The 15571-nt window shown below is 36.6% G+C and overlaps 1 protein-coding gene across 1 annotated transcript in view; it reads left to right on the top strand.

The window, feature by feature from the left end:
- Positions 1–15368, top strand: part of tmem8b (transmembrane protein 8B) — a 52203-nt gene extending 36835 nt beyond the window's left edge. The window contains exons 11-13 of the mRNA XM_008418052.2: positions 354–500; positions 7552–7668; positions 12450–15368. Of these exons, the coding sequence (XP_008416274.1) occupies positions 354–500; positions 7552–7668; positions 12450–12785 (600 nt within the window). The 3' untranslated portion in view covers positions 12786–15368. The remainder of the gene's footprint in view (positions 1–353; positions 501–7551; positions 7669–12449) is intronic.
- The last annotated feature ends 203 nt before the right edge of the window (positions 15369–15571 follow it).

Here is a 15571-nt window from a genome sequence, read left to right as displayed (position 1 = left end):
TTTAAGGAAGTGGAGCCATATGGTTAGATGGGGCTTCCATTTCAGATCTTTCTTTTCTATGCTCTGGAGAAATTCCTTTTAAAAAAGCTGACAAAAGCTGATAAATTACAGTCCAATTTCCCTTACAAACGCTTTTTTAAGTCTGGCAAAGAACTTAAGTCGAGTTTCAGAAAAGCAGTTCATGCTGGATTTTTCTTTTGTGAAAGTGGAGTGTGTCTATTAGACATTAGTTCTATCAAGAGAGATGAAGTCAATTTCTGTATGTTAAATTTTAAAAACTGCAGAGTAAAAATAAAAAGCAAAAACTAGAAGTTTGATGGTGTAACAGCTGTCTTCTTTGTCTCTTCCCACAGTTTTACCATGCATGTGACCAGCCTGGTATCGTTGTCTTTTGCATCATGGAGTATGACGTTTTGCAGTTTTGTGACTTCCTTGGGTCCCTTATGTCAGTGTGGGTCACAGTTATTGCTATGGCAAGGCTAAAATCCATCATCAAGCAGGTATGTTTGCACTGTATTTCTAAGTAATCAACAAATAAGTAATTTTATGGAAATTTGGCTTCTTGTAACAATCAATACATATTTTTTCTTTCTTGTCATAAAAGAAAGAAAATGCTGTTTTAAAACTTTTGTGTTTTAAATGTCAAGAACACTACCAATGTTTGCGATAAAATAAAAATAAAAAGGGAACTGCTTGGTGTATAAAATGTGATTGAAATATTTTTTTTATAATAATCTGAAACTGCTGAAAATTAAACCATCTTTAAAATACTGGGAGGAATTGGGTAAATCAAAAGGAAGTAAATTATGGTGTCATATTATTTAGTTTTGTCTTCTGTTAGTTGTATGCATTTTTGGTTAACATAAGAATCCCAATACCTAGAAAATAAAATGAAATAAAGCTGATGTTCATCTGCCACTCCTCCTATCAAATCTTTTTGACTCACACTTTTGAGCAGTTCTGATTAAAAACAAATGCTTTAATGTCCCTAAATTAAGCAAAGAGGTTTTCATGCTAATTATGAAAATGGGTTTTGCGAACATTTTCTTTGATAGGCTACTTACAAAAAAAAAAAAGATTTTTTGTTTGGTACAGAAAGTTTTCTCAGACCAAAATGACTGGTTTTACTTTTTTGTCAAATTTGGTGCATACTGTTTTTCACTGTTAATTTGGTGCAGGGACATTTATGCAAAAAAATATTGTTGAAAGATATGTATCTATAAACGCTGAGGTGTATTCGGGCAACAGCTTTTTCTGCTGCTTCCGTAATTAGACAAATAAAATGAGACGCGACAGGACAGTCCATTAAATGGGTTTTGAGTGTCATTATCACACACAGCACGCATTTATAAAAATGAGTACTGACACCATTAATGAAGAAAAAAATGACTCTAGTTACGAAAACTGCAGTAAAACCTTTATGAGTGAGAAACCAAAAGCGGGTCATTTATCACACCATGTAATCAGGAGCTAAAAAATGGAGAAAAACATCACTTTAACCTCTTCCATTGATCAGACGTGTTTTTTTTTACACCCCCACAGCAGATCTGTCAGCCTGATACGAATTGCTGTAACAATCTTGTAATAAGGATTCTTTGACATCACTTCAGTATATGCATCAGTCTACCTTCAGTCTAGTTCTGTGTGAATAGCATGGCAGGTCAAAGCAGAAAAGTGGGTTTGTTTGTATACCACCATTCATGCTCAAGGTAATTTAAAAAAAAGAAACATAGATAAGAGAGCCGCACTTTAAACACAAAGTATGTTATAAACCAAAATATACATCATATAAAAATGTATAAAATTGCATATTTCGGGGCCATAAATAGGTTAGACATGATTGAAATTATCCAATAAAAACACTTATGCACTGAATGGTAACTTGAAGTAAACGGTAACATTTTCAGTCCTGATTTAATGGAGGCAACAGTTTCTACACATCTTAGGATTTCAGGGAGTTGTTTAGCTGTGGAACATAGAAGCTGAATGTTCCTTAATATTGTTTAGTTTTCCTCCAGGGAACGTCAAGAGAGCGGGTCTCTGTGGGCTCTGCACTTGTCAAACCTAACCGGTAACTCTGAAATAAATTTAGATCTTGCATCTTTAAATGCCTTACAGATCATTAACATGATTTTGTATCTTACAAACTGAAGGCCAGTTCAGGGATTTAAGGTTTGTGTGATGTAATCTAATTTTCTATGCATTTTGTATTTTTATAGAGAACATAGAAAATACATTTGGTAAAATATTTACTGGATGCAGCAGATTTTTGAGAAAAGTTCTAATTTTGCTCTAGAGGTGAAAATATTTGTTTGCTCTGAAATACAACTAAGCATAATTCTCTCTACATCATGATTTATATAAATATTTTTTTATTATACTTATAGACTGAAGAAAATATTTTTAGAAATCACCTGTTAAAGTTGGTCTTATATTTTCGAAGTGCCTGCTGTGCAAGACATTATTCCATTTTTACTTTATGTAAATGTGTTTTCAAGCCATCTTGAAAACACATTTAGTCTTAAGTTATTAAAATTCATTTATTAAAAAAAATCAAATTAAGGAATTGTTTTTTTTTTAAGGAAGAGAAATGTGTAATCAAGCTATTGCTTGCTGGTAGTCTATTTGTTATTAGGCAAGAGTGGGGCAATGTTACATTACTCTATGCTCCATGCAAGCAGAGCAAGCTGCAGTCACTGTGGCCCTTTGTCTAACATTTCATTTAAAGTTTCATTTAAATAAATTTTGGTTGAAAAATGCCTGTCTTCTCATATTTTTCAGATATCCTGCATTACATCATTTTAAATAAAAATCCTCACATACATCACGGAGCATTCCCAAATTCCACCAGCTTTAGATGCTCTAATTGGCTCAGGTATTTACTGAAACAAGCAGTTGTTCCTTAATTGACAATTATTTTTGGACAGATAGAAATGGCCAACTATCTGTAATCAGACCTTGGATAGCAATGCATTCCACTTGTGTTGTCTTGCAGTGTCAATGGGTGATGAGACAAATAAAAGCCAGAACAAAGAGAGATTAGAGTTCTCCAGAGCTGTGCGTAGAAAAATCTCGCATATGCCTCCGTTCTTTGTTATAAATTAAGAGATCAGTCGCGTTAGAATCTACGTAGTGTGGCTCTAAATTCTCGGCTTGTTGACATATTGCAGAGAATAAACACTAACAGGTGCACCTTCTCCCTGGGTCACCCCCTGGCTGCACACCAATATGGAGCAGTCGGAGGGGAAAGTGTGAGTGTAAATGTGTGTCCCTGTCTATAAATGAAACAGAGAAGCGCAGGGCGGTGGGGGCGGAGGCTGGAGGTGGTGAGACGGGGAGGTGTGAGCGGGGGGAAAGTATGAACATCTGCTGTCCTCTCGGGTTTTCATTTTTGCTTAGTTCTGCAGTATGCAGCCACTAATCAAATCGCACATGTCAGGACTGGCAAGAGGAACCGTGCACGCTTGTGTACTTGAAAAGAGACAATGTGTGTGTGTGGGTGTGTGTGTGTGTGCGTGCGTGCGTGGGTGCGTGCGCGCATGTGTGTGTGTGTGTGTGTGCGTGCGTGCGCGCACGTGTGTGCGTGCGTGCGTGTGTGTGTGTGTTTATCAATGTCTAGGACTGCCGCAGCAGTAGAGGGTAAAGGACCTTTCATTTTCTGATTGCGTCCATGTGTGTGTGCAGCTCATCTGAGATTCACAAAGCCTTAAAAGTTCCTACAAATTTGTCAGCAGAATATCTTACCAGTCTGCAAACAGAAAGTGCTCTGGGTCATTTGTTAATCTCAGTTTGCTAAAGGTTACTAGTCAGTCTTATTAATATGAAGGAAAATAATAGTTATCTTTGTTGGAGTAATAAAAGATTGTAGTGACTACATTATTTGGTGGCCTTTTGTTACAACGGTGTATGAATAGTTAATAATTAGAGAAAATTAGCCAGATGATCTGATTTTCATCAGTCTTGTGCGTCTTGTGTTTCTTTGTCCGCCTGTCAGGTCTGTTATTGATAATACAGTACTGTGCAAATAATTTGCATCACAAAACAGATTCCTTGAAATAAGTGTTTATTTCAAAAAATCTCTACCTTTAGCGCATCTTTATTTAAGATCTTTGCTGCAATCTCATTAGAGTATAAAAGATGTAAACATTACCCTAATATGACAATGATTAAAATGATGTTATTGATACAAATATTCCAATATATGTCATTTCAGAAGCAGGAGGAATAGTTGTAACTTTTCTATTTGCATAAAAACATCTTGATCATGGTATATATTTTGTTCTAAATTTATGTGTAAGTATTTTTTATTTGTGATTGTCATACTTTGTTATTCCTAATGAATTATGGACATAGATAACAAGAAAAAAGCTTAAGCTTATGATTTTGTTTACAATTTTCTTCAAGGATATATTGGTTAAAAATGTAAGCGATAATGACCCCCTACTGGTAGATATTTTGGGAGTCAGAAAACGGTGCAGAAAGTCTTGCAGCAGAAAATTACCAGATTAAATTAATGTATCATTTGTTAGCCCAAGTGCACAACAAAGTTAATCCAAAATGCCCTGAGGCAGACGACTTGTTTTATGTACTCAAATAACAAAATTACAAGGGTTCGAAAAGACAAAACTTCAAAGCAACTAAATCAGCTGATCAAACTGGTAATCATTCCTACAGAAAAGCCTGGGCTGATGATTAAATATTAAAAAGCAACTGAAGTCCAAACAAAAGACCCTAGCTGAACCTTAAAATATCTCTCAAGACCATTAAAACCTTAGAAGAAAGATTGACTTCTTGGAAGTAGAATACAAAGGAGTACCTGAAACTCCAGGCTCACAGCTGTTCAAGAGCATGCAAATTATATAAATTTACTGTAATTTCTGGTAAAAATATATTTGATTTGAAGCAAAAGAAAAAAGAAACTGCTACAATACATCTCATACAGTCACTCAGTGTGATTATTCTTAAAGAGCTCAACAAATCAGCTCTGTTAAGTCATAGTAGCCAATAATGGAAGCAGGTCAAAAGAGCATGCAAAACCAATAAAATCAGAGCAATGACCTACCAAAGGTTACACACAAGGTGTCTAACATTATTAAATTCTTAATTAGCTCCATGACCCTACATTTAATAAATAATGTGATTAGCCTGAAACCTGTGCTGTCCATGTTCCCACTTATTAAATTTTAACTGACTTTGGAACATGTTTTGCCCAGTAAGGCAGTGTACTCTTGCAGTGCCATTTAATTCACACGCACACACATCAGAACATATTACTGTACATTGCGAGGCATGAAAATATGGGTTGCTGATAAAAATAGACTAACACCAAAGGACAGGAGTTTGCTTTAGCTCATCTGTCACAGTGACTGATAATGATTCATTACAGTAAAAAAAAAAGCCTTGCCTATGAGCATCATGAGCATTCATGCCTGTATACAATGCATGCATTTTTGGGCATTTCTGTATGATCCAGCAACGCGGTATGACTGATGATCGGGCTGCACAGAGTCCTCAGGCTGCACCGCAAAGCTCCTTTTCTCCTTGGTCTGTGTCAATTAGTCGTATTCTCCTGCAGGCAGGTCACCCCCTCCCAGCTCCAAACTCCCTGGTTCCTCCTCACATTGTCCAGCAGACACGAGAATGCAGGCTAAAGTCTTCCTAAAGCCTGTGTATACAACATATTGATTTCCCCCCGCCCCTACTCTCATTTTATCTTGTGGCTTTATCTTGAATTGTGAATTGGGGAAAACAAGAATAAAAAACAACTTTTACTATCTATTGCATGGGGCTTAGTGTTCATATTTTATTTCTACTGTTATTTTGTGCCTTCCACTCTCATAGCCTTGTACATTTTTTTCATGTTTTAGGTTCTTTAAAAGGAGCTCTAGGGTTTGACCTCAACTTGGTAGAAGTCGATGCCTCTCTGATGAATCAAACTGATAAGACATTTAATCATTTTCTTTATGTCTGTGAAAATCGGTTATTGTCTGTAGGTAACTAACAATTTTAAAAATATAAAAAGTACAACATAAACACAAAAAAATGACCAGATGCATAATCTGCATAAATTTCACATTAATTTTGAACATTTATTTTATTCCAAAGTTAACGGGTGATACTGTCACTCACTTTAATGATATTTTAAAAACAAACATTAGAAAGTTTGAAATTGTAATCTAACCAACATACTTCAATACAGTTTACAAAAAAAATATTTAAATAGATTTGCCTTACCAAATTTGACAGAAACATACTTTTTGTAGCCACTTTTCTAATCGGATAAGGTAGAGTTTACTTTGGTTTACTCTGTCTTACAAACCTGACATTTAATCGTAGTTGATACATTTTCAATTGGGTTGAGGTCGGTGCCATATCTGAAGTTTCATCTTAGCCAACTCCCCAGACTTTCTCTCCAAACTATAAAACTACCATAAAATTTTTCTCCAGAAACATTTAGCTTTCCCATGCGGACAACTTCAAATTCAGAAATGTCCTTGGCGATGCTACACTCACTTCTCTGTAAATACTGTCAGTAGTTTATGATGAGTTTGGACATTAGAGTTTTGCGGATTAACTTTCATTATCCGAACCACTTTCCTGTCATCTTCTGGTGATATATTCTGCTAGATTAAAATGAGAAAGAATTGGCTGTCCAGCAGAACAACGATTTCAATCAGAACGGTTTTTGGTTTGGCCGAAGCAGATTAACATTAAGGGTGTTGTGGGCTATTGTTTAAAAGTCAGGACCAGAAAACAATTTTAAGTGAGCCTAAAATGTTTTACCAAAAGAGAATTCAGATTTTCATCTAGAATTAGGTCAGGTCTTTGATGGCTATGAAAAGTGTGAGACTTCTGTATCTCAAATCTAATTCTTGCCTCTAAACATTACTTAAATTATGTGATTTATTTTAGTTCCAATATTGAAAAAGAAATGTTTGAAGGCATTATTCAGAACCCAAAATTTGGCATTTATGCCCATGATGAGGTAATTTATACCAGAATTTTAATACATTTAAATAAAACTTGATAAATACAGAAAGATATAAAAAATTACAAGAGAGACCACATTACTCCAGAGATTAAATTACTAAAACAAGGTTGAGCAAATTGTCCTCCAAACCTCCAAGGTTACAGTGTGCAACCACAGCAGAGATGGAAGCAAATCTCTTTATTGCTGATTGTTTTGAAAAATTTGTCAAATTTTACAGAAACACGGTGGAAAATCTTGAACAAATGTTTCATTAGCATTATAAAACCTAAAATAAATATCATGCTGTTCCATTTGTCACAATATATTGTAGGACAGTGGAGTTCTAGTCTGTTTTATATATTTTCACAATCTGCAGGAAAACAAATTCAGTAAAGTCATTATCTTGCACAAACTACTCTAAAAAATTACAATTCAGACCAATCAATGATAGGAGACGTGCTTTTGCCTCACTACACAATCATCCTTGTATTTATTGGTGATGAGATGATTTGAACAGTGTTTATGGGGGACAGTTATTGATCTGTGTGTGTGTGTGTGTTTTTTTTTTCTATCCTGTGAAGGTGTTGTATCTGCTGGGGGCGATGTCTCTGTCCATGGCTCTGCAGCTGGACCGTCACGGTCTGTGGAACCTGCTGGGACCTAGCCTGTTCGCGCTGGGCATAATGGCTGTAGCATGGGTAAGGGGATTTCCTCTGCTCACGTTCAGACCATTTCTCATTAAATCAAGTTAATTTCCCCATTAGGTTTCATTGTACTTGGGGGAAAAATTCTGAAATAGATGTGATCAGATGGGTGATGGTGTCTTTTTTTTTATTTTAATGGATTATAAAAGCTGCCTTGAACTACTTCGAGTAATGCTTTATATAAAATTATTTGTTGAAAAGAATTTCTGGAAGCCGCACAGTTGAATCCCGTCTTTCAGATTCACAGCTATCTACACAGCTCTGAATGCATTACAAAGAGGTTTTCCCAGAGGATGAAAGACAATTATTTCAACGCATCTGTGCTTAACATTCAAAGCCGCGCTGGTTCAAACATGCAGAAGAAACGTGTTTTCTGTGCTGTCCTCCTAATGTTCCATGTGCTAGAAGGTGTTAAAGCATTTAATCTATCATGTAAGCCAATTGAGGGCTAGAACACGTGTGTGTGTGTGTGTGCGCGTGGGTGTGTGTGTGTGTGTGTGTGTGTGTGCGTGCGTGTGTGTGAATAAAAACTAGAGTTTCTGACCGACATAGGTAGTTTACATTAGCATGGAAGAGGCTTTAAAAGTTTTTCTGCCTGTGGGGTATTAGTCATGGCTTGTAGTTCCATTATAACTCTGCGTGTACTTTCACTGACTCTTCGAGTCATAATGTGCTCCCTGAACTGAGAAGATAAAAATAATAGTCTTTCAGGGAGGATTCTTGAAAAAAAAATAGAGCCTTTAACACCAACCCCTCTAGACGCGAGTCTGAAAACAAGTTTGTTGTTTCCATGGAGAAAAAAACAAGTGTTGAATAAAATGTAGGAGTTTCGTTTGTGAGAGTTAGTTTACTGTTTGCTGAAGGATCCCTTGAAACTAGAAGAGCATTTAAATCTTCCCTGCAAAGTCTTGTGTTTGAGCACAAAGAGGACAAAGCATTATTATAATCCAAAACAAAATCAGATATTATTTTTCAATGCAAAACAAATCACCAAAAACATTGCAAGTTAATACATCTAGTTGAGATTTAGTACAGATTGTGATTGTTCCTTAACATTCATACCTCTCTCCATATAATTTTCAATTATCTGTTTCTACAAAAGTCCAATAAACCCTGATCTAAAACTAAAACTGATCCATTATCATGTTCTACTTCACAACTTGACTACATCAAACAATAACCCAGTCATATTTTTAAATACATTACTATCTGGTGGTCTCATTGAACAAACAGAAGAATCAGAAGAATTTATTGTCATTGTCACTAAGACAATTTTATTGTCTTAGTGACAATTTCACTAAGACAATTCCAGATGTTGTTGGTGGATTAAGCCAGTGCACACTTCGCACATTTCTTTTATGTGCGAAGAAATGTGAAATTGCAGACAAACAGTGGGAATACCAAGCAGAAGTTATTTACTCAGAAATCGAGTAAATAACTTCTGTAATATGCATAGAGCTACAAATAAATGTTCCTTTAAATAAAATCCCAAGCCTCCTTCCTTTTTCCCAGCACACGGCCAGCAAAAGAGACTAGAAATATACTAATTTGTAAATTTTTAAATTAGCATTTCTTTTAGTCCACATAGAAACCTACAATGAGCACTGTAAGTGTGCAGCATCTTACATTGTTGATGACTGTATGTGTATGACCTCTGGAATACATTTTAATACTGCACATTAATGTTTCAGCAGTTATTGACATAAACTTGGATCACTCTGGCAGTTCAAATCTGATGTAGAATTTCGGCCAGAGTCCACACTTTCACCACAGCTGCTGCTACATTTGGTCCTGCTTTGTTCGGCTGAACATCGCCTGTTTCGGTGTGAAGGTACAATGGTGAGCGCTCCAGTTGTATCAGTCCAACTCATCAGCTGATTATGATCCCACTGGAATCATTTTAAAAAATCGAAGAGACACGGAAAGCACAGAAACATGCTGTTTTTGATTTTGCTTAAAATCCAAAGGTTTTCTTTATTGTTGGTGGCGCTAAAGCAGAGCAGCTGCATGAAGACTGGGCCACCTGTGAGTGCTTTGAAATGAGGTAGCAACCCATGGCAGCAGCTGTTTCTTCTTGATAAGAGACTAAACGTTCGTACCACACTCCAAAAATACACCAGGTCACTAGTTGCTGTTTTGTAAATTGGTTGCCAGACGTGTCTGAGTACTTGCTGTATATGGCAACAAGCTTAATGATTTGGCAACATTAGATGTTTGCATCCTGCATCTCTAGCATATCTGTTTGAATGACAAAACCAGAGAGGTCCCTGTGCAGCCAGTCAAAAACAAAAGCACAGCTTTGCTCTACCTGCAAGTTTACATAATGCAGGTGTAAATGAATTAAAGCTAAACGCAGAGGAGAATCTTTTTTTAGATGAAACTGAAGTGAGAAGGACCAGTTCTACCATCATGAGTGATTGTGGAGTATGTTACTTTTTAAATCTATTTATTTAATATGATTAAATTTTGTGACAAAAATACTAATTGAGGCAAGAATTTCCTCTCACCTTTTGGTGAGATGAGAGGTTTGTAAATATGACGCTGAACACCTGCCCCTCCAAGATTAAACTTATCAACTAAGTTAAATGGACAATAAAGCCAATAAAAGTAGGCGATAATTTATGAAATATGCCATAAAAAAACTGTATACTGCAAAGACTCCTGTGCTTTAAAATCTTTCTTAAAAGGTCGATTTACTGGTTTACCAAACACTAGCAGATTCCTCTTTTCAGTCGATTTTCTTTAGGCACTGGCAGATTTGTAATTTAATTATAAACGTCATGTTGTCATGTGCAATTTAACAAATACAAACTCCAAGCATTAGCTTTTTGTGTATTATGACAAGCTCAACATAATAAAAGTCTAAACTCTGAGACAGCATTTCTAATCTTTCCCTGACAAATGAAAACTAGCTACAAAACTGAACTTCTTTAAAAAAAAAAAAAAAAAAAAAAACTTACTTGGATCTACTGCTAATGTCGCAGGATTTAAAGATAAACCTGGGCAACTGCTTTGATTACATGACAGTTAATAATTTATAGGCTGTTCGGCTGAGAACGTCTGCATTTCAACAGTCTTCCCTCCGCGCTGCGCCTCTCGGATTGAGCGCCACACGTTCTCTACAAGAGCCCTTTCATTTCAGCTTGTCATGTTTCTGCAAAGCTTGGCATTCTGAATGCTCCCAGACACCACCAAATTAGATCAGTGAAGCGGAGGGCACAGAGCGTCTGCTGCTGCTGCTGCCGCCGCCGCTGCGTAGGGGTGTCATTAGCAGTAAGAGGAAGGGGAGCGGTTCCGATCAGTCAGTTCCAAAATATCCCTATTTCTCCAAACTAAATGAAGTCTCTGACTGGAGCGTGAAAAGACTCTCCCAGTTTAGAATTGTTTGCTTTAACAGAAAAAAAAATAAAAAATGCAATGCTGCACAGAAGGGAACAGAACAGCCAAAATACATTTTGTTTTTCACTTCATTGCACACAGATTATTAGTCTTCAATCTAAACTGTATTCTGCATAATAACTTAATCACAGCCATTTCCTGCAAGAGTATTTGTAATTATTTTTGCGTCTAATGTAGAGCGCGCATTTCCCTTGATAACATCGCCGTTCTTCACGGTAACATTTTCTGGAAGATCTTTAAGAAATGCAAGTAATCAGTGCTCAGGAGCTGATGAAAATAGAGATGGAGTGAAATGAAATGTTGAAGTGTTTTTGTGCTGTGATTGTGGCGCTTCTGGGAACAAATGAGCACAATCTGTTGATTAAAACAAACAGAGACACCATATCCAGTTACTGTGAAACAAAACATGAGGATACATGACAGGATAGATAAGAGACTGACTAACAAGTCAAATCCACCTGCTGATCAGTCTGATGCACGTGGTGAGGAATACAAAACCCTCAGAACAACACAAGTGGAGATTATTAAAAAATCACTGTCCCTCATCTCCTCAAGTTAGAACTGGTCCTTATCTAAAATCCTACTTTAATTATGTGCGAGCTACAACTCCCATGACCTGTCTCAGAATTGGCCACTCTACATGAAAAGAAATAAATATGGATATTAGCAAGCCCATTTATGCTTTTTTGTGCCGTACTTAGGCATTTTCCACAATAGTTACCTGAGCAGGTTCTGCTGCAGCTCTATGCTTCACCGCTGACACGAGGTTCTTGACAGACATGTTCTTGAGGTGCAAATAATTCTGACTCACCTGTCTAATGATCATTATTCCAAAAGTTTTGAGTTCTGTCTTTCAGACTTCAATCTAGCATTCACGTTTTTCTGAGTGTAAAGTTTCCTCTTTGCACTCGTCAAATAAAAGATAAACATGTGCAGTTCTCTCTCACTGCAACAATCAGAAGAAAACCAAACGTAAAAGATTTAAACAGGACAAAAGTAGTGACGGTCTAATCATGCGCACCTGATATGAAATGCTTAGATGTGACATGAGTGAGAATGTATTTATAGCATAGCTTTATCCACATACTTTCTTTTCCAAATGATGTGAAATAATCTAATAGTTTCTATATAATTGAAACTAGCAGAAAGGAAGATGGACACGATTTTTCTGTTTTAGTTTTATTGTGAAAATGCTATTTATTTTTTATTTTTTTATAGAGATTTAATTTTAGTAATTTAAATGAATATTTGTGACTTTCTGTAGATTCATGCCAGCATTATATTTAAAATAAAAAAAGACACCAAATATGGCTCAGTATTTTCTGAACATAAAGTTTACAGCAGCATTGACATGGTTTGTTTGGTGATCCCGTCAGACTGTGCGCACCATCCGCCGCCGGCGCTGCTACCCGCCCACCTGGAAGCGCTGGGTCTTCTTCCTGTTCCCCGGCACCATGATCGCCACATCCGCTGTGGCTCTGTACGCCTTCGTGGAGACGGAGGAGAACTACTTCTACATCCACAGCATATGGCACATGCTGATTGCAGGGAGCGTGGGCTTCCTTTTGCCGCCTCGCGCCAAGCCAGACGCCAAGGTGACCCCGCTGAAGCGCAAGCGGGGCTGCGGCTATCAGCTGTGCGTGAACGAACACGAGGAACTGGGCCTGGTGGACCCAGGCATCATAACCATCAACAGCATCTGTACCAGCTGATAAACTCCACGTTCACTACTTTTTACCTTAGAGACACTTCATTGCCTTCTTTTACTGCAGAAATTCACACATGGAAATTAAGCCACAGAACTTTAAAAAAAGGAAGAAGGAAAAAAAATGTAAATACTTAAATCCTAATATGACACTGAAATTTCTTTTTTCTGTTGTAATGGTCATGGTAATTATGATCAGTATGTAATTATTATCTATAGTTGAAGTTCTGATGAATTGTGGATGTATAGTGACACAGTGTTGCTTGTGAATATGTATTTAAAGTCAAAGCTGAAACACTGCTGCTATCTGACGGTGACTGTAAATCTGCTTCTGTTGGTTATTTATTGCTGGTCTTGTAAGCAGGCCAAGAGCTGTGGTGTGGGAAGGAAGGTACGGGTTGCTGGTAAACGGTGGACATAGATGGACGTTTACCAAGGGCACGGCTTTTCTGAAATTCTTTTAAGATATATCTTTTGCACTGAGACACAAAAATGTTGGTCTGTAAATTTTTATAACAATGGGCATCACAAATGTAAAACCTAGCTGTCATGTGGAATGTTAGACTGTCTTTTGCAAATGCAATGTATCACTTTTACACGAATGTGCTGAGTGTTCTTAGAGGAAAAAAAATTACCAAACCTCCTTAAGGAGAAGAGAAAGGCAGGAATACTTAAAATGATAGATGTTTTTCTTTTTTTTTTTTTAATGAGGTTGTAAGGTGTACTTGTCAACATCTTACCAACAACTAAATGCATTCTGAGGGACCTCAGTTGGAGAATTACTGAAAAATTTTCTTAGAAGAGGAAGACCCTTTATGGTCAATTTTTCATCAGTTCCGATTCTGACAAATGGTGAAAAATATGGTTTTCACACTGTCACACATATTTAGCTTGGATTCAGATTTGTAATTATGTGAAACTGCAGCATGTGTAGTCACAATGCCATAGTTATTGTTTGGACATGTCACAACTCTGACCTTCAACGTATACAGCATATTTTCACCACTGCAAATTAATTGATATATATTCTACACCAGTGATACAGCAATGGCGAGACATTACTAAATGTTACATGATGCAGACACTCTGTCTGCACTGATGGTTTAAGTTTGTCATGTTGAATACTTACGGTTACTGACACAGCAGGGAACTTGGACCAATATTCTAACGAGTTCATTAAACCCTTCATCAGCAGTAAAGCATTACATTTTCACCAAGATAGTCATGGCATTAAGTATGGGGAAAACATCCTAGAAAACAATACAACTTGCTCTACCATAACTCGGCAACTGATTTGGCACATTTCATCAATACACATGGAATATTTGTAATGGGCCATTACACAAGTGATACATGCCTACACCAGACTTTACATTTCACAGAACGTATTTTATTATTTCACATTTCATTCCAGATAAAAATTTGTCATATTTCATTTCAGAATGAGAAACTGCGCAGCAGCACAATAATCTACATTCCTGAATTTGATGGAATCCAGTAGAATAGAAGACCATAGCTACTTTTCTTCCAAATGAAATGTTAATACAGAAAGCATTTTTTTTCCGGTAAAGGCAGGGAAATTAAATATGTGAGTCCATTGGAGTCGCATGGGGCACTTTTAGCCATGAAGGTTTCCAGAGGGAATATCTGGCACCACATAAAAATGCTAAAGCAGTCAAACAGTTTTGTTACTGCTCTTTCTTGTTTCCATAACTCTAATTAGCACATAAGTCTGGTGCCCTGTATATTTAGTTATTGGAGAATAATTAACTTTTACAACAGTTTTGTGCTGTAATCAACAATAATCCATGTAATCAGTGACTTTTAAGTTTGTAAAATTCTGATCACAATTTAACGTTTGATAAATAATTTTGAAGTTGTTCAGAAAATTCATGATATAGTTGTATCACAAAATAGTAAGTTTTTGTTTTCCAAGGAGTTCAGACATGCATTAGCGGTATAAAAGGCAAATTACAATAAAAAAAAATTACTGGATTACATAAGTTTTCTCAAAAAGAAAAAGTCCAAATATTCAAGTCAAAATACTGTTTTTCTGGAAATTTGTTAAAATTGAATTTCTAAAAAATTTGCATTGCTTTTTCACACAGTCAAGTGGAGAAAATATCCGTTGGTATATTCCAAATATAATTCTAATCAGTTTATCCAGCATTGTTTTTTTCTTATCATCCTATCATACGTTGTGAACGATCCTTTGCAGACGCTGCCGTTTCTTTGCAAAACGTCATGCCACAAACATTTAACACACAGGGGTTAAACATGCAAACATTTTCAAGAAACTATTTTAAAATTGTAAGGATTTGCATTTGTATGCATAATGGAAATATTCTCTGGAAATCTTTCAGCTCGGCTCCCTCGTGATAATTTTAAGTTGATTCTCCAAACTGATAATGATTTGTTTTTTGGCCACTTAAGATGATGACTACTCTTACCTACTCCTCAAAGCAATGCTTCAAAAACAACTGACTATTCTTTTAAGAGACCTCAGACGTAGACCTTTCCTCGCCACTCTTTTTCTGACAGGACCTCTGTGACACCACATTCATGAACAATAAATGTTTTCTTTCTTTGCCTCGGTATCACTTTGCTGCTCTCAAAGCTTTTAAACACTGCACAACTGGTGAAATCTCTCACTAAGACATCACATTGCCATTCTTGGCCCTAATGGAAGCCAGTGGTTCTCAGACAGTGGGATGAAATGCTGTCAACGCCATCCTCTCAGGAATAGAGCAGGAGTGGAGATAAATAATTCTATACAAGCAACAGACGGAAGGC

Source organism: Poecilia reticulata, linkage group LG9 (assembly GCF_000633615.1).
Source record: "Poecilia reticulata strain Guanapo linkage group LG9, Guppy_female_1.0+MT, whole genome shotgun sequence".
Classification (NCBI taxonomy): domain Eukaryota; kingdom Metazoa; phylum Chordata; class Actinopteri; order Cyprinodontiformes; family Poeciliidae; genus Poecilia; species Poecilia reticulata.
Note: the sequence above shows the minus strand (reverse complement) of the source record. Positions and strands in the feature narration are given on the sequence as shown.